This window comes from Phacochoerus africanus, chromosome 2 (assembly GCF_016906955.1).
Source record: "Phacochoerus africanus isolate WHEZ1 chromosome 2, ROS_Pafr_v1, whole genome shotgun sequence".
Taxonomy (NCBI): Eukaryota; Metazoa; Chordata; class Mammalia; order Artiodactyla; family Suidae; genus Phacochoerus; species Phacochoerus africanus.
The window spans coordinates 121,311,889-121,330,015 of record NC_062545.1 but is presented as its reverse complement, the minus strand read 5'-3'; the positions used below and the strand labels follow the sequence as shown (position 1 = coordinate 121,330,015).

The 18,127-nt window shown below is 39.7% G+C and overlaps 1 protein-coding gene across 8 annotated transcripts in view; it reads right to left on the bottom strand.

Annotated features, from left to right (window-relative positions):
* Nucleotides 1-18,127, bottom strand: part of MYO5A (myosin VA) — a 221,881-nt gene that overhangs the window by 7,666 nt on the left and 196,088 nt on the right. For all 8 annotated transcript variants that reach the window (XM_047766321.1, XM_047766319.1, XM_047766322.1 and 5 more), the window contains 6 exons: nt 13,875-14,021; nt 10,937-11,091; nt 8,057-8,146; nt 6,004-6,154; nt 3,270-3,552; nt 1,596-1,770 (listed from right to left, as the gene is read on the bottom strand). In XM_047766321.1, coding sequence (XP_047622277.1) covers nt 1,596-1,770; nt 3,270-3,552; nt 6,004-6,154; nt 8,057-8,146; nt 10,937-11,091; nt 13,875-14,021 — 1,001 coding nt within the window. The remainder of the gene's footprint in view (nt 1-1,595; nt 1,771-3,269; nt 3,553-6,003; nt 6,155-8,056; nt 8,147-10,936; nt 11,092-13,874; nt 14,022-18,127) is intronic.

Genomic DNA, 18,127 nt, shown 5'->3' with positions numbered 1-18,127 from the left:
TAATCTCAGTAGATAGAGAAAAAGCTTTTGACAGAATTCAACATCTATTTATGATAAAAAAAAATTCTCAACAAAGTGGACACAGAGGGAACATAACATAAAAAAGATCATATATGACAAACCCACAGCCAACATCGTACTCAACGATAAAGGGTAAGAACATTTCCTCTAAGATCAGGAACAAGACAAGAATGCCCACTCTCATCATTTTTATTCAACATGGTTTTGAAAGTCTTAGTCATGGTAACCATACAAGAAAAAAAGTAAAAGGAATCCAAATTGAAAGGGAAAGAAGTAAAACTGTCACTGTTTCCAGATGATGTATTATACAGAGAAAACCCTAAAGATGCCACCAAAACACTTTTATAAATAAATTCAGTAAAACTGCAGGATACAAAATATACAGACAAATACTGCATTTCTATACATTAATAATAAACTATCAGAGAATTAAAAAATGGGCAGAAGACCTGAATAGACATTTCTCCAAAGAAGATATACAGATGGCCCACAAGCCCATGAAGAAAATGCTCAACATCACTAATTATTAGAGAAATGCATATCAAAACTCCAATGAAGTACCACCTCACACCAGTCAGAACAGCCATCATTAATAAGTCAACAAATAACAAATGCTGGAGAGGGTGTGGAGAAAATGGAACCCTCCTACGCTATTAGTGGGAATGTATATTGGTACAAATACTATGGAAAACAGTATGGAGGTACCTCAGAAGACTAAATTAGAACTACCATATGATCCAGCAATCCTACTCATAGGCATCCATCCAGATAAAACTTTCATTGAAAAAGATACACGTACCCCTATGGTCACTGCAGCACTATTCACAATAGCCAAGACATGGAAACATAAATCGACAGATGAATGAATTAAGAAGATAGGGTACATATACACAATGGAATATTACTCACCCATAAAAAGAACAAAATAATGCTATTTGTAGCAACTAGAGACTCTCATACTAAGTGAAGTAAGTCAGAAAGAGAAAGATAAATAGCATATGATATCACTTATATCTGGAATCTAATATATAACATCTGAAAAAATTAACCTTTCTACACAAAAGAAACAAACTCATGGACTTGGAGAACAGAATTATGGTTGCCAAGAGGGAGGAGAAGGGAGTAGGAGGGACTGGGAGTTTGGGGTTAGTAGATACAAACTATTGCATTTGGAGTGGATAAGCAATGAGATCCTGCTGTATAGCACAGGGAACTATATGTAGTCACTTGTGATATAACATGATGGAGGATAATGTGAGAAAAAGAATGTGTGTGTTTGTGTATATACACACACATATATATGTATGACTGGGTCACTTTGCTATAGAGCAGAAATCAACAGAACAAGGTGAATCAACTATAACAGGAAAAAAAACCTAAAAAAAGTATATCTATCTATCTATCTATCTATCTATCTATCTATCTATCTATATACAGTATAGAGATATATACCCTCTCTGACACAGATGAAATCAGCTCAGAGATAAAAGCAATAGCTAGAGGCCTTTTTTACGTCCCTAAATATCACCCTTGATAAATATTAAATTATTCTAAAATCAGGAAGGTTGCTTTACCTGGGCAGTAGTTAAAGCATTGCACATGGAACAAATGGCTTCTGCATCATCGTCTGTTTTCTTTTTCACTTGCAAAAGCTGAGCAGCCTGAATGAGAGGTTCCAGAGTTTCCTTTGCCCCACTGTTCATCAGATTCTTGTCACGCAGCCATTCTTCTAGTTGACTGACATTGTACCTATGCCAAAAAAGCCAGGGGTGGGGGGAGATACAAATTTACTGAATGTTATCATAAATGTCTTCATTTTTCTGTGTGTTGCTTGTCAGGAATTTCAATTAAAATGACCAGTAGTATTTTTGCTCAGTTTTCTTAAATCATAAGCTTGCTGAAATGTTTATTTACCATTATAAACAATCATGAGGTGTTTTTATTGTTGTTTTGTTTTTTTGTTTTTTTGCTTTTTAGGGCCGCACTTGTGGCATATGGAAGTTCCCAGGCTAGAGGTCCAATGGGAGCTACAGCTGCCAGCCACAGCCACAGCAACGCGGGATCTGAGCTGCGTCTGCAACCTACACCACAGCTCATGGCAACACTGGATCCTTAACCCACTGAGTGATCAAACCCACATCCTCACGGATCTTAGTCGGGTTTGTTAACTGCTGAGTCATAATGGGAACCCCAATCATGAGGTTTATAATCATAATTACATAAGAGTAAGTATAATTCTAGAGACTATCTAGCCATTATAGCAAGTTATAAAATAAGATGTGCTGAAAGACAAAATAGAACGTATAATAGGGCTGTGTCCTTATTAAATAGCCAAGCAGAAAACACCTTCTAGCCTCTTACAACTTGAGAGGTGCAGATTGATGATCCTTTAAATATTTTCTTTATGTCCAACTCCAAGCTAGTAGACTGAAATAACATGATCCCTACACAGACCCTGTGCTCCAGCCTCTACAGCGGCTTCATAGGTATAAACAGAGCTTGTAGAGAATTAAATTCTATGATCTGAGTGCAAGGCATTATCTTCTTACTGCTGCCTGCAATGGATGTGGGTCAGAATGGAAAATTTGAAAAAAAAAAAAAAAAAAAGCCATTTCCTTAAATTGAGTAACTACAGGTTTTTGTAGGAGAAATCCTTTGTAGTCCTCTTGGTGAATTTTCTAGCTGTTTTAAAATTAATTATTTGCAAAAACAAAGAATTTGATTATGCTCATAAAGTTATGCTGAGGAACAGTTGGATATATAATTAATTGAGGACAGCTTTTCTTAAAATAGAGACAGGCATATTTCAAGCATGAGTAAAAGATCTATTAGACATGTCCTGTTGCCATAGGTACAAAAAGGTATTTCCTCAAAATAAATTTCTAAAAGCAATCTAACATTAGAAATTTCACTATAGTTTGATATTTGTTGTTGTACAATTAAGAGTCATAGAAGGAGAGGAAGCAGCCCTCTCATCTTTATGCAGTTTTCACCACTCTCTGCTACCTGAAACAAGTGAGCTTTACGTGGAGCTGGGTTCCTAACAAGCAGTGGGTTGAAAGGCACAGCCAGGAGCCAGCATGAGTGAGGGTGGAGGAATCCAACCAGGCAAGAGGCAGCGGCTCTGTGCCTGGTCTTCCCTTGCTGCCCAGCTGGGGTGGAAGACTTCATGAGCACTGACCACACACAAGCCCTGGCAGGCAGTTGGGCAGCATAAGAAGGCCAAGGCAGGGTTGGCGTCTGCTCACCTGATCTGCATGCCTTTACTCCAGGAGCACATGTCCTTCCGCAGGAGCAGGTTGTTCAGTGTGACAGCCCCCACAATGTAGAACATCTGCTTGACTACCTGCTTGATGAGTTCGGGGTCCATGCCATGCTGACACATGACCGAGTGGAAGGAGTTGAGCTGCCGCAGGATGGAGTCCAGTGTGTAGGTGCCCTCATCGGCAATGCTGGAGGTTCGCTTTCTTAGCCCTGTGGGCTTCACCCCGGACACACCCTGAATGGTTTCATGCTCCAGCATTCCGGAGACTGCAGGAGAAGTTCAATTGTCAGAAAAGAAGATTCGGAAGGGAATGCGTGCATGAATGCTCGCACGCGTGCATGCGCGCGCGCGCACACACACACACACACACACACACACACACACACACATTCAACTTAGGAAAATGACTGAGCACCAAAATAGAGAGAAAAGGAACTTCAAATAAAAGGGCTTCTGGATTTTAAACTTTAATAAAGAAATGAGTGATTCTTGGAGTTCCTGTCATGGCTCAGTGGTTAACGAATCCGACTAGGAACCATGAGGTTGCGGGTTCGATCCCTGCCCTTGCTCAGTGGATTAAGGATCCGGCATTGCCATGAGCTGTGGTGTAGGTCGAAGACATGGCTAGGATCCTGCGTTGCTGTGGCTGTGGCGTAAGCTGGCAGCTACAGCTCCAACTAGACCCCTAGCCTGGGAATTTCCATATGCCACGGGAAGCGGCCCTAGAAAAGGCAAAAAGACAAAAAAAAAAAGAGAGAAATGAGTGATTCTTAAATGCAAGAATTTACCATGAAATTAAGAACTCTTAATGGCCTATTTTCTAAAATATGAGGCAGTAGCCTTGTGATAGCATATATGTGGTATCTTCGGAGGGTTTTTGAAAAAGAGAGGAAAAGGTAGGGAGAAGATAAGAATTCTCCAGTAATATCCAAGCATCAAAGGCAAACAAATCAAGTAGCAAGAAAGGCAGGAGACCAGGCAGTGGTCTTGGAGAAGACTTGAGAGAAGGCAGTTGTCTGGGGCTAGAGAGCTGGGCCCTTCCTTGCCCTTCCTTGCCACAAAAGCAGGGAGACTTTGGGCTGGCCCCAGCCCCCCAGGACTACTGCTCCCTCTGTCACCCCTTATAGCATTTGGTTTATGCCCCCTATAAGATAGTTTTGGGTGCCCACTCCCTGGACTGGGAGCTGCCTGATTCACTGTTACATGTCCTAGAGCTAAATGCAGCTTCCATAGAACCTCATATTGACTCAAAACATGTGTTGCAAAATCATTGGGATATGGGCAGAGTTGTTTAAAGTGGCACACCTAGGAGTTCCCATCGTGGCGCAGTGGTTAACGAATCCGACTAGGAACCATGAGGTTGCGGGTTCGGTCCCTGCCCTTGCTCAGTGGGTTAACGATCCGGCGTTGCCGTGAGCTGTGGTGTAGGTTGCAGACGCGGCTCGGATCCCGCGTTGCTGTGGCTTTGGCGTTGCTGTGGCTCTGGCGTAGGCCGGTGGCTATAGCTCTGATTGGACCCCTAGCCTGGGAATCTCCATATGCCGCGGGAGCGGCCCAAGAAATAGCAAAAAGACAAAAAATAAAATAAAATAAAATAAAAAAATAAAGTGGCACACCTAAAGCTAAATCTCTCATACAGCCAATAAAATCAGACAAAAAGTGGAAGAGAACTGGCTGAAGCTGACCTTCTCTGCATCTGTGCTGCGTTTTAGCTATCAGAGGATGCTTTAAATTCACCATCTTTTAGAGACAAATGAAATCACTGCCATCTCCCATGGTTTCCTCGGCCTTCTATGTTTCTAGGTGGTTAACTGTGGCCTTATGATAGAAAATGGAATACTAGGTAAAATGAAGTTAGAGAAATGTGGAAAACACATAGATGGGGAAAGAAAGGGTGGCTGGGAGTAGCCTTAAGAGGCTGCTGATAATTTACCTGAAGATAACATAGTTTGGTAACTTAAAAATAATTTTTTAATTCAATGCATTTAAAATTAGTAACTTGCAATCTATACATGCCTTCTAATTCCTATTTCATACTTGATACACATTCCAAAGGAACACTGGTTGCATGATATGTAAATACATACTCAGAGTGAGTGCACACATAGAGAAAGAGGTACATGAAATCACATATATGTAGAAATGCACACATACACACACCAGTTGTTCACCCAATAAGAAACTGCTACTTTAAACCAAATTGCCTTTAACAATTCCATACTGGCCATATGATGTACAACTTAGCATGCAGCGTCTTAGACCTATTCTTGCTGGTTACCATGACCTTGCCAGCCCTCTTACTCTACCCTAATAGGAAGAAATCAAACCCTCCCCAGCCTCTTTAGTTTTAGATGGGTCCCTAGGAAGCTCTGTATAGTAGTGCACTAAAGTTAAAAGTGTTTTAGAAAACTAGACAAGATATGCGATCTACTGCTGTGTATAAAGCATAACCCAATCTTAAGAGAGGGAGGCAGTGCACATTAGGGAGGAAAACTAGATACTACTATGGTATTTTCATCATGTGGAAGCATTGTTTTTGACGTACCTCAGTCAGTCATGGCTGGGGTTCTGAGATTACTCAGCTAATTTTGAGACTGAGTCTTACTACTTTCTGTTCACCACATGAATACAGGCTCTTAAACATTTGTTCCTGGTGGTCAGCTACTGGTGGCACCTGAGACAGACAGACTTCAACATCAGCAATGTCCTGGCCTTACCAATCATTGGCTGAAGGATGTTCTCTAACACCCGCACAAGCTGCTGGTAGATCTGAATGGCCAAGTCACTTAGCACCTGCCGGTACTCAGCCAGGTCAAAATTGGTGAGGCAGTGTTCATTCTGGCGAGACGTGTTGTGTTTCATAAAGCCCTAGAGCCATAATGCAGAGTTAACAATACACATGAAATAAAATGTCTCCAGTCTGTTCAGCTCTCTCATTTGATTAGCATCCTCATGTCTTTTTCCCTTTCTTCAAAGAATTTTCACCCATCCTACACATAAATGCCAGGACAATCCTCAAATGCTGTGTTTGTTTTTATCATATCCCCCCCCTTCAACTTCTTACTAGCATTTGAATAATATATAAACTTGGCAACTTAGCATTTAAGCCTTTTTACTAGCAAGGTCAATGAAACAAGATGGGGAACTTAATTTGAAAAAAAAAAAAACCAGGAGTTTCTGTTGTGGAGCAGCAGAAACGAATCCAACTAGGAACCATGGGGTTGCGGGTTCGATCCCTGGCCTCGCTCAGTGGGTTAAGGATCGGCATTGTTATGAGCTGTGATGTAGGTCACAGACACGGCTCAGATCTGGCATTGCTGTGGCTGTGGCATAGTCTAGCAGATGTAGCTCCGATTGCACCCCTAGCCTGGGAACCTCCATATGCCATGGGTGTGGCCCTAAAAAGACAAAAAATAATAAATAAACTAATGAATGTTTTCACTTACGAAACAGCTGGTTTACTGCCAAACACTAAATTATCTAAAGCACTAAACTCTTAACTTCAGTTTATTAAATATGGTCCTATTTATAAATACTTACAAATGTACCTAAGGATATACATAATCTTAAAATTTCTATAGAGTGGTGAATAAATAAAAAATTTCCTTTTACTATATTTCATGGTATCCAGACACGATTCTTAGTCTGAGCTAAGAACAGAATCTTTTGGCGGTATCTGTTAAAATGCACAGCCATCTGTATAGGCAGGTACTTCTGTCAGGCATTGACTGACAAAGACAATTACCTACTTAATAGATTCTGCTCATTGCTTCCTTACAACCTACTTAACAACATGGTCTAGAAGTGGGGACTGACAGAACGGTTAATATACCTCCTGGGGGATTCTGGCCAGCCAGTCTCACCTGCTCAGGGACCACATCTTACTCATATTTCTATTTGCCACTGTCTCCCAGAAAAGTTCTCTGGGGATTCTGGCCAGCCAGTCTCACCTGCTCAGGGACCACATCTTACTCATATTTCTATTTGCCACTGTCTCCCAGAAAAGTTCTCTGCCTCTGGGTGCTCAGGAAGTGCTGTTGCTCAGCTTCTCTGCCTGCCCTCCCAGCAAAGGATGGGGAGCCATGGAGGGCAGTGGCTATGGGCACAGGTTTGCAGAGATGGGCAGAACTTATGGCTAAGAGGTCTTGGGCAAAGTGATCAACTTCACTGAGCTTCAGTTTCCTCATCTATAAAACTGAGTTATACATAATTCCTACCTCACTGAGGTGTTGTAAGATTTAAATGACAATGTATAATAAGTGCTGTCTGATACATATTAAGCAGCTCTTAATAAATAATAACTATTAATATATTACATGGTTTTCAAACATGAAGTCTATCAACCAACTAATGAACATATTACTATAAGCAAAAGCATAACAGATTTTTGGACAATCTAAAGAGACATGGCTTAAATTCATCATCTCTAATATATTATGGCAAGCCAGAATTGATTAATTTTTTAAATAGCTCAATATTCTTGTATCAGCCCTTGAAACGCCCACTTTCGCATCTTAAAAAAATTTCAGTGCTGAAAATTATTCAATGACCAATGTTTATTTCTGCTGTGCTTTCTCATAATAAAACTCTCAGAGGGAAGAAAGTCAGTTGTCATAAATAATGAACATCAAAGCTATGATCCTCCAAGCCAGCTCTGAATTCTGGTTTCTAAATTAACAAATGCCTAAACATTTTGTGCTTTAAATTTTTTTTCCTTAAAAAAGTCAGTGAAAGTATAGCATTCTGGTTTCATAATCAAAGTTTTCTCACCTCTTCTCCACTGTACTGCTTCAGACAGTGCAAAAATCGGCATGTGTTGGAGAGCCAGAAGGAGACAGTTTCAAAATCATCACCTCTTTTCTGAAAGAAAGAATAACCCTAAATTAGCTTTTTCCTTAAAGAAATAACAGCCTGAAAAAAAAAAAACAAAAAACTAACAAACAAAAAAAACAGTTACCAGAAGCCCCACTCCCTTCATCTATAATTAACAACAATTATAAAAATAAATTACACTGTAATTGTAAATCCTCATATCTCTGCTAGAGAATTTCAACCACTGGGTTCACTGGTTGTGTGTTTGTGTGACATCTGTTTTCTTGCCATCAGTTCATATTAGCTTAGCAGTATCTTTAAGAAGAAAACAATTCAGGGAGTTCCCGTCATGGCTCAGTGGTTAAGGACTCCGCCTAGGAAGCATGAGGTTGCGGGTTTGATCCCTTGCCTCGCTCAGTGGGTTGAGGACCCGGCATTGCCGTGAGCTGTGTTGTAGGTCGCAGACCCGGCTCGGATCTGGCACTGTTAGGGCTCTGGCGTAGGCCAGTGGCTACAACTCCCATTAGAGCCCGAGCCTGGGAACCTCCATATGCTTCGGGTGCGGCCTTAGAGAAAGGCAAAAAAAAGAAAGAAAGAAAACAATTCACTAAGCCACAGCTTACCCAAAATCACTTTTTTGGGATTTATTAGAGGGGATCAGAAAGGACTAAAGGCACAAAAGGGAATCATAAAATTTGTGCACCAAAACCCAGATTAGGTTAAAAATCTTTTCAATGATAAGATACAATTTCTGGGAGTTCCCATCGTGGCGCAGTGGTTAACGAATCTGACTAGGAACCATGAGGTTGCGGGTTCGGTCCCTGCCCTTGCTCAGTGGGTTAAGGATCCGGCGTTGCCGTGAGCTGTGGTGTAGGTTGCAGACGCGGCTCGGATCCCGCGTTGCTGTGGCTGTGGCGTAGGCTGGCGGCTACAGCTCCGATTCGACCCCTAGCCTGGGAACCTCCATATGCCACGGGAGCGGCCCAAAGAAATAGCAAAAAGCCAAAAAAACAAACAAACAAACAAAAAAGATACAATTTCTGAGGAGCAAAGCAGAAACGGTGGAGGCGGTCCTGTTCAGAGCAGTAGACAGTTTGCTCTTCATCAGGACTGGGTCACCTGTCAGAGAACCTCTGCCACATCCAAATGGGCATGCAAGGCAAACATGTTTCAATTCAAAACTGGGAAGTGAAACAAATGCACATCCATTTTATGTATTTATGTATGTATGTATGTATTTAGTCTTTTTAGGGCCAACGGCATATGGAAGTTCCCAGGCTAGGGGTCTAATTGGAGCTGCAGCTGCCAGCCTATGCCACAGCCACAGCAATGTGACCTATACCACAGCTCATGGCAACGCCGGATCCTTAACACACTGAGCAAGGATTGGGATCAAACCTGCATCCTTACGGATACTAGATGGGTATGTTACTGCTAAGCTACAACGGAATGGCATCAAAAGGGTGTTATGTTCAGGTGCCTACTCCTTTTTAATCTTTAAACAATTTGGTACAATAATTAGTCAAATTAGATAATGTCTCTTGCAATTAAGATAAGAGGGATAAAACTTTATGATTTGGTTTTGTTGTCTTTGTAGGAGTTGACTTAAGAAGTAGTAAAACTTGTCATCTGCCTAAACATTGGGAGTTCTCGTCGTGGCTCAGCAGTAATGAGCCTGACTAGTATCCACAAGGATGCAGGTTTGATCCCTAGCCTTGCTCAGTGGGTCAGGGATCCGGCATTGCTGTTTGCTGTGGTGTAGGTCACAGACATGGCTCGGATCCCATGCTGCTGAGGCTGTGGGGTAGGCTGGCAGCTGCAGTTCTAATTTGACCCTTAGTCTGGGAACTTCCATATGCTGCAAGTGTGGCCTTAAAGAGAGAGAGAAAAAAAGGTAATGTAGCATCAATATGCCAACCATTACATGAGTTACATTCAGAAGACATTTGTCATTTTTTGAATGTCAGAAACTCCACACTTTAGTAGAATGTAACCACATAACATATCTGTGCAATAGGGACTGGGAACCAGCATTAAAAATTATGACAAGGGGCTGGTGGAGAGTATGTTTAATGGTAGAGAGTTTCAGCTGGGGAAGATGCAAAAGTTCTGGAGATGAATGGTGGTGATGGTTATACAACAGTATGAATGTACTTAATGCCACAGAACTACTCACTGAAAAATGGTTAAAACTAAGAATAATGTTCATTGTTTTTCTAGATTGTCAAGAGGATGATTATGCATCGTGACTCAGTGATTACTGAGTTATGTGGGGCTTTCTGTTCTATTACGTAATTTTGCTGCCTTTTTCAAATCTTTGCTTTCTAATTAGTATTTGTGTGTTGCTTCTCAAATGGAACCAGGCATTTCACATAACGAGGAAAATTATGGGGTGAATAATAGCAAGAAAAGTCCGAAGAGAATTTTTAATGTTTTTTCAGAAATGTTTTTATATGAATGAGCTATTACTAAACTTACTTAATACCTATTTTAACTGCAGCATCATATTCCCTGAATATATGAATATCACTAAGTATTTTAAATTTAGTTCTAAGACCTCAGAGAAAACTATTTCTATGAAGAGACTTAATTTGCTATACAATTAAATGTAAATATATTAAATTAATTTTGAACTCTGTTCAATCCGAGCCCTGTTTTGAAAGAAGGCATACAGACACATTATGGAATGAATGTTTCCTACAATGGAAGATATCAGTTAAGACTGGAAATTGGTCATAACTGGCAACTTAGCTCATGTCTAAGGAAGGAAAACTCCCTCTGTGCAGACTTTGCCATTATTAATATTCAATAGGAGAATTTTGTTGACCATGTACTGACCTTTAATACTTTTTTGATGCTGTTAATTGTTGATGTTAGCAATGACCTTACTTTCTGATCATCATTCAGGTAGTCAGCGTGTCGAACACACATAAACAGGATATATGCTGGTAACCCTGGAATCAAATTGACTGCTACACCACGTGGCTTCAGTTCTAAAAGAGAAAAATAACCTTACATAACACTGGAAATCTTCATAAGGAACACTTTTTGAGATATAAAAGCACAGTTCTCATGGAAGAGTTCATCACAGGGTAAATAGGTCGTATTTAAAAAGCATATTTTCATAGCTCAATAGAGAAATTCTTGAGGGCAGGGACATGTGACTCTTACTTGTCTCCACAATGAAAACCCCCAAATTCACATCTCCTGCCATAACTTTTCCTTTGAATTCTAGTCTCATACACTGACTGCCTTTGAAATCTCTGCTCAGGCAGTCAAAAGCCCATCCTAAGTCCAAGCCTTGATTCCCTATGGAACCTGCTTTTCCAGGAGCTGTCCCATCTCAGGAAATGGTGGTTTCGGTCTTCTAGCTTCTCAAAGTCATCATCTTTAACTTTTCTCTCCTTTTCTAGCATCACACACCTAATCCATCAACAAATTCTGTTGGCTCTGCCTATAAAACACATCCAGAATCCAAGTACCTCTCTATGAGCTACCCTAGTCAAGGCCACAATCATGTTCTCCTGGATCACGGTGAAAACTTCCAGACTGGTCTCTCTAATTCATCCCTTGTTCCCCAGCAGTACATTTCCACACACAACCTGAGCAAGTTTATTTAAAAAAAATAAAAATGAAGGTCAGATCATGTCATTCCTGTTCTGAAAATCTTCCAAGTAGCTTTTTATCTCACACACTTACAAAATCCAAAAAACTCACCATGGCTGGGTGATCCAGCCCTGCTTCCCTTCCCAGCTGACTGTGCTCTAGTTAAATGGGTCTTACAGCTGATTGAACATGCTAAGCAAGCTCCCACCCTGAGGCCTATTTACTTGCTGTTTTCTGGCTGGAATGTTCTTTCCTCAAATATCAGCAGGACCTGCTTCCTTCCTTTGGTCTCTGTCCTTATCAAAGATGCCCTTCATAACAACTTTATGTAAACTAGAACACCCACTTTCACTGTTTATCCTTTTACCCCATTATTTATCTCTTTTCTTCTTCTCACCGCCCCTCAATGGAATATAAACTCTAAGAATTCAAAATCTACTTTGTGCATTACCCAGTGAGAGAATGCTTAGCATATGGTAGGAGCTCACTAAACAATTATTAAATTGATGAATTAAAAAAATTGAGGAGTTCATATCATGGCTTACTGGAAATGAATCTGACTAGTATCCATCAGGACGCAGGTTCAATCCCTGGCCTCGCTCAGAGAGTTAAGGATCTGGTGTTGCTGTGAGCTGTGGTGTAGGTCGCAGAAGAGGCTCAGATCCCACGTGGCTGTGGCTGTGGCACAGGCTTGTGGCTACAGCTCTGATTCAACTCCTAGCCTGGGAATCTCCACATGCCGCGCTTGCAGCCCTAAAAAGACAAACAAACAAACAAAAATTTTACTGAAATACATTTGATTTACAATGTTGTATTAGTTTCGGGAGTTCGGTAAAGTTATTGTTATACACATATATCTTCTTTCTTTTATATTCTTTTAAATTTTAGGTTATTACAAGATATTGAATATAGTCACCTGTGCTATACAGTAGGTCCTTGTTGTATATCTATTTTATATATAGTAGTATGTATATGTTACTCCCAAACTCCTAATTTACCCTCTTCCCCTCTCCCCTTTGGAAACCATAAGTTTATTTTCTATGCCTGTGAGTCTATTTCTGTTTTATAAATAAGTTCATTTGTAATCTTTTTTAAGATTCCACATATAAGCGATATCATATGTTTTTCTTTCTCTGACTTATTTCATTTAGTGTGATAATCTCTAGGTCCATCCATGAATCAATGAATCTTTGTTAACTCTATGCTTAAAAAACAGTGGCTCCTTAACGTTTTTGCCAAATGAAGATTACACTGAAACTTAAGCGCCTCTGCACCTATATATAGTACTTAGTGCCATGAACCACAGGAACATTAAATTAGGCATAATTGCCGATCACATTGCTGTCACCCTGGCACCTGGGGGAAGGAATGCCATTAATGGCTGAAAGGAGAGGCTTGTTGCTTTTTCAGTTCACAACCCACAGGCTGTGTGCACCCCCAACCTCCCTTAAAAAGTCTTCTTAAGAGCCTGTGGGCTCACATCCAAACTCAAAGGTCTTATGCTCTTCTGGTGCTTCTTCTATTCTCATTTCCTCTGTCAAGTCCCTCCTTTCATTGTTGGTATTTTTTCCTTAATTATTATTTTGTTTCTTCCCTTTTACTGAACTATTGTTCCTGACATATTTAGTCATATACTTTTTTAGGGAAATAGGGAAAAAGAGATAGCTGTAATGTAAATGGCCTAGAGTAGCGCTGTTCAGCTGTGGCTACATGTCAAAATCCCTTGACAGATTAAAACACACACACATATGTATATGTATGTTTACACACACACACACACACACACACACACACACACACACCCCAGGTACATGGCCAGACTATTTCCTCTAGAGGTTCTGATAAAATCAGTCTGCAGCGGGGACCATAAATACACCAACACTTTTTGAAAGCTTCCCAAGTTATTCTAATGAGCAGCTGAGCCGAGAAGGTTTAGTTGAGAAGGTCTAGTCTTCTCAAATAGATCCTTATAGGTGGGCCCAAGGCAAGTGTCCCTGCAGTTTGACCCATAACCATGATGTGGTCAGGATGCTGCTGCAGCACTATCTGCTGCATAGCATGCAACAATGACTAAAGAAACTGGTGTTGAATATTTAATGAATGAGTGACTAGTCTCCTACCACCAAACATGTACCAGGAAGACCTTTTATCTCATGTAGAAAGTACTTGCCCAGAATCAGGTTCTTAACAAGTTTTTGCTCATCTTCCTTCTTGTACTCCAGCATTCCTTGGAAATCCTTTTCTTTCCTGGGAATGTTGACAGGACGGATGGGTTCATCAATAATCTGTCCTGGGGATATGTTCTCCATTTGTCCCACTTCATGAGAAACAAAAAGAAGAAAAATGATTTCCAGGTAGAAAAGATGAGAAGGTTCCATGTTTCAATGATTTTAAGTGAACTTTATAACTACAGAAACTTGCCATATTTGCCACTTAATTGTCCCTTCTCTAACTATGATTTCTGGTAAAACTGAGTGGCATAGATGGCAAAATCATATGGTAATGTCACTCTGACAATCACTAGTGCTTGACTCCTATCAATATCAAAGAAACTTACTTGATTCAAAAGTTTATTTATTCATTCATTTATTCATTTACTTATTTATTGTCTTTTTAGGGCTACATCTGTGGTATATGGAAGTTCCCAGGCCAGGGGTCAAACTGGAGCTGTAGCTGCTACAGCTATAGCAATACCAGATCCCAGCTGCATCTGCAAACTACACTGCAGCTCACAGCAATGCCAGATCCTGAAACCACTGAGCAAGGCCAGGGATCGAACCCACATCCTCATGGATACTAGTCAGGTTCGTTACTGCTGAGCCACAACTGGAACTCTAAAAGCATCTTTTAAATTAAATTACAGTTGATTTATGATGTTGTGCCATTTTCTGCTGTACAGCAAAGTATATATATGTACACATATATATACATTATTCTTTTAAAATACTATTTTCTACCATGGTCTATCCTAGGAGACTAGATATAGTTCCCTGTGCTATACAATAGGACCTTATTGCTTGCATATACTAACCCCAGACTCTCAATCCCTCCTACTCCCTTCCCCTTTGGCAACCACAAAGTCTGTTCTCCAGATCTGTGAATCTGTTTCTGTTTTGCAAAATCATTTTTTTGTAATAAGGTTTACTTTGTAATAAGACTAAATGTCCCCAAAGTAAGTGATTTAACTTCTTGGTTAACTAATCAGTAGCAATCATAAATGTCTAAATATATTTAGACTTTACTTCATAGAAGAAAAAAACAATATTCTACAAAGAGGCAGAGTATACAAAATTCACTTTCATCTTTAGCTCTATGAATCCAGCCATTAAAGAAAATGATACATTTCCTTTAAATGTATCATTGCAATCAATTCAAGCCATATCAAGATAGCTGGCAGAAGAGGGTTTCTTCACACTGTAAAATGTATTATTTTTCACGAAGGATTCATAAGGAAAAGACAACTTTCTCTTGTCACTCCTCATTCCCAAAGAAATCATGAACAGATAAGACAACTTCTTTCTAATATGATTCCCTAAATATTATTCAGTTTTTTGTTTGTTTTTAGTAGTACTAAAAGTCCTACCACAAAGTTGCAACCATTAAAGGACAGCCACTAGTTAACCCTTTCACAGATGTTAAAAAACTATCACCACTGTCAATGGCAGCAGCTAAAGAACTATGCTAAGTGTTAAAAAAAAAAAAAAAAACAACAACTCCAATTTCATCTCAAAATTGAGAACTGAATGGGAAATGCAAGAGAAGGAAAGCGAACACAGGAGTTATGATGATGTTTGTAGAGATATATGCTAGTAAGCAGATTTTTAATTCTTTACCTACACGGAAGCGGGGAGGGGGGGGGAAGTTAAGAAACCTATTAAGGTACAGATTAAGTTTGAGGTCAGCAATTGCTGGCAAACAAATAAATGCAGATCAGATGCATTAGGAAGTTTAAGCTTGCTGACTCCACAAGGTATCAGTAGTGCTTCTCCTGTCACTCTGGGCCATTTCCTGTGTTAGTTCTAGGAAGCCAGTTCCACAGGAGGAGGTTATCAGAGAGAACACCAATACCTGCCAGTGCTCTTGCTTATGTGCAGAGAGCCTGGTGACACCTCGTCCACCTCATACCGCAGCATCACATACCGGGACTATCCGCGCTGAAAATCACCACCGTCCACCAACATTATGATATCTAAAGAGTGATCATACTGTGACTGGACAAGTCAGGGCTGTGGCCACCTCTCATAACCTAGCGTTTCATATGTAATGATGTAACCTGGAACCACAGGACTAACTGCCTCTCTACAAGAGATAGGAGATTCAAACTATTTAGTTTGCCATACATTATTTCTGAAGTCAGTTTAAACACAATATCATGAGGATCTCAGAATAAGCACACAGTGGCCTTCACAGTTCATGTATATGTGCTGCATGTAAAACACACAATAATAAAATCCCTGCCATCTATGTTACTAGTTGCTTTAAATCACAGAAACAATCCTGTGAAGAAAAACTGAGGAAACAGATCCAACATATTAAGTTTGTAAATAATTGCACATATTTGGACTCTGTATAACTTGAAGAGAATCTTTTAAACCTACTGCTTTTACCATATCTAAGATGCCACTGATTATGCAATATAGTATTATTTTATATAACAGTAAAGAAGGAAAAATATTGCCAATTAAACTACAATTCATCAACTGCTGTAAGACACATTGTACTTTCAGAGATGTTAAAATGTGAAAAAAATTGTACACTTCAGAATTTACTAAATATGGTGAATATTTTAACTAAGAGATATTATGTGGGTTTTTTGTTTGTTTGTTTATTTTTGTGCCTTTTTAGGGCTACATCCATGGCATATAGAAGTTCCAGGTTGAATTGGAGCTGTCGCTGCTAGCCTACACAGCCACAGCAACATGATATTATGTGGGGTTTTTTGTTTTGTTTTGTTTTGTTTTGTTTTTTGTTTTTTGGAGGGGGGCTGTGCTCATGGCATGTGGAAGTTCCCAGGCCAGGGATTGAACCTACGCCAGAGCGGTGACCCAGGCTGCCGCAGTGACGGCACTGGATCCTTAACACTCTGCACCACAGGGGAACTCCTGAGAGATATTATGCTTTAAAAGAAAGCTTCACTTTCCTTTTGCAAAATCTCTAACTAAAGATATTTTTAGTTCTGTACAAAAATGTCAGAGATAAAATTTGTCATACTTGTATCAAAAATTTTCTGTCTTTGACTTCTTCCCAGAGATTAGAATCTTTACACAAATTCAGAGAGAAAATATAGATATCAGCTCAATATAACCTTGACTTATTTAACAAATCATATACTAATTAAAATAAAATGGGGATCATTTAGTCTAATGTTACTAATAGACTAAATACAGCTAATACAGACACCCTTCTAGAAAGATTTGAACCAATATCTATTTCCATTCTCTAGATTCATTATAATAGAGAGAAAAACATTCCTGAACATTTTTGTCCTAGAAGAAGAAACTGGAAGATTTTCTTTTTAAAAAAATTTTCCAGAGTTCCTGTCATGGCTCAGCAGTTAATGAATCCAACTAGCATCCATGAGTATGCTGGTTCGATCCCTGGCCTCGCTCAGTGGGTTAAGGATCTGGTGTTGCTGAGAGCTGTGGTGTAGGTCACAGACATGGCTTGAATCCTGCACTGCTGTGGCTGTGGTGTAGGCTGGCAGCTACAGCTCCTATTCAACCCCTAGCCTGGGAACCTCCACATGCCATGGGTGCAACCCTAAAAAGACAAAAAAAAAAATTTTTTTTTCCCTCGCTTTTGTACAGGAAAGATCTTGAGCTCAGATGAGCCTAAAACAGTCAAATGAATTATTATAAGTGGAGAGAGTCTTTTGGAAAATATGACACAAAGGAGAGAAGTCCGTGGTCCTCAGAAGACTTGCGTTCTAGTCCCAGTTTGGACACTAAGTAGCTGAGACTCTGAAATCACTTATGGTTTCTGGGCCTCAGTTTTTTTTTTTCCCTCCAATGAAATAATTAGCTGATTTCTAGAATTCTTTTAGGTCTATATTCCATGACTCTATGAAAATTGAGATGGAACACCCACTCCTAGATCAAAATATAGCACAAAGCAAATCAAATTTTTAAACACTCTTTAGTTAGCTATATAATTTATGCTAAAAATTATATATGTTGGCATGAAAAAAGGCTTCATTGGCTTCTAAAAATGCCTCCATAATTAAGTGTAGCCCATAGGAGGAGGCAAGAGTCTTTCTATTTGAAATCGGAAGAATTTAAGTATATTAAAATATATTTAGAAAAATATAAGAACACTTCTAGATATTAGAAGGTGCTTTGCTGTACAAGGTTATCACTGCTTTCCATACACTGAGGGGATGGGGGACAGGAGAAAGGTGTCGGAAGAGCTCGTTACCTTTATCCT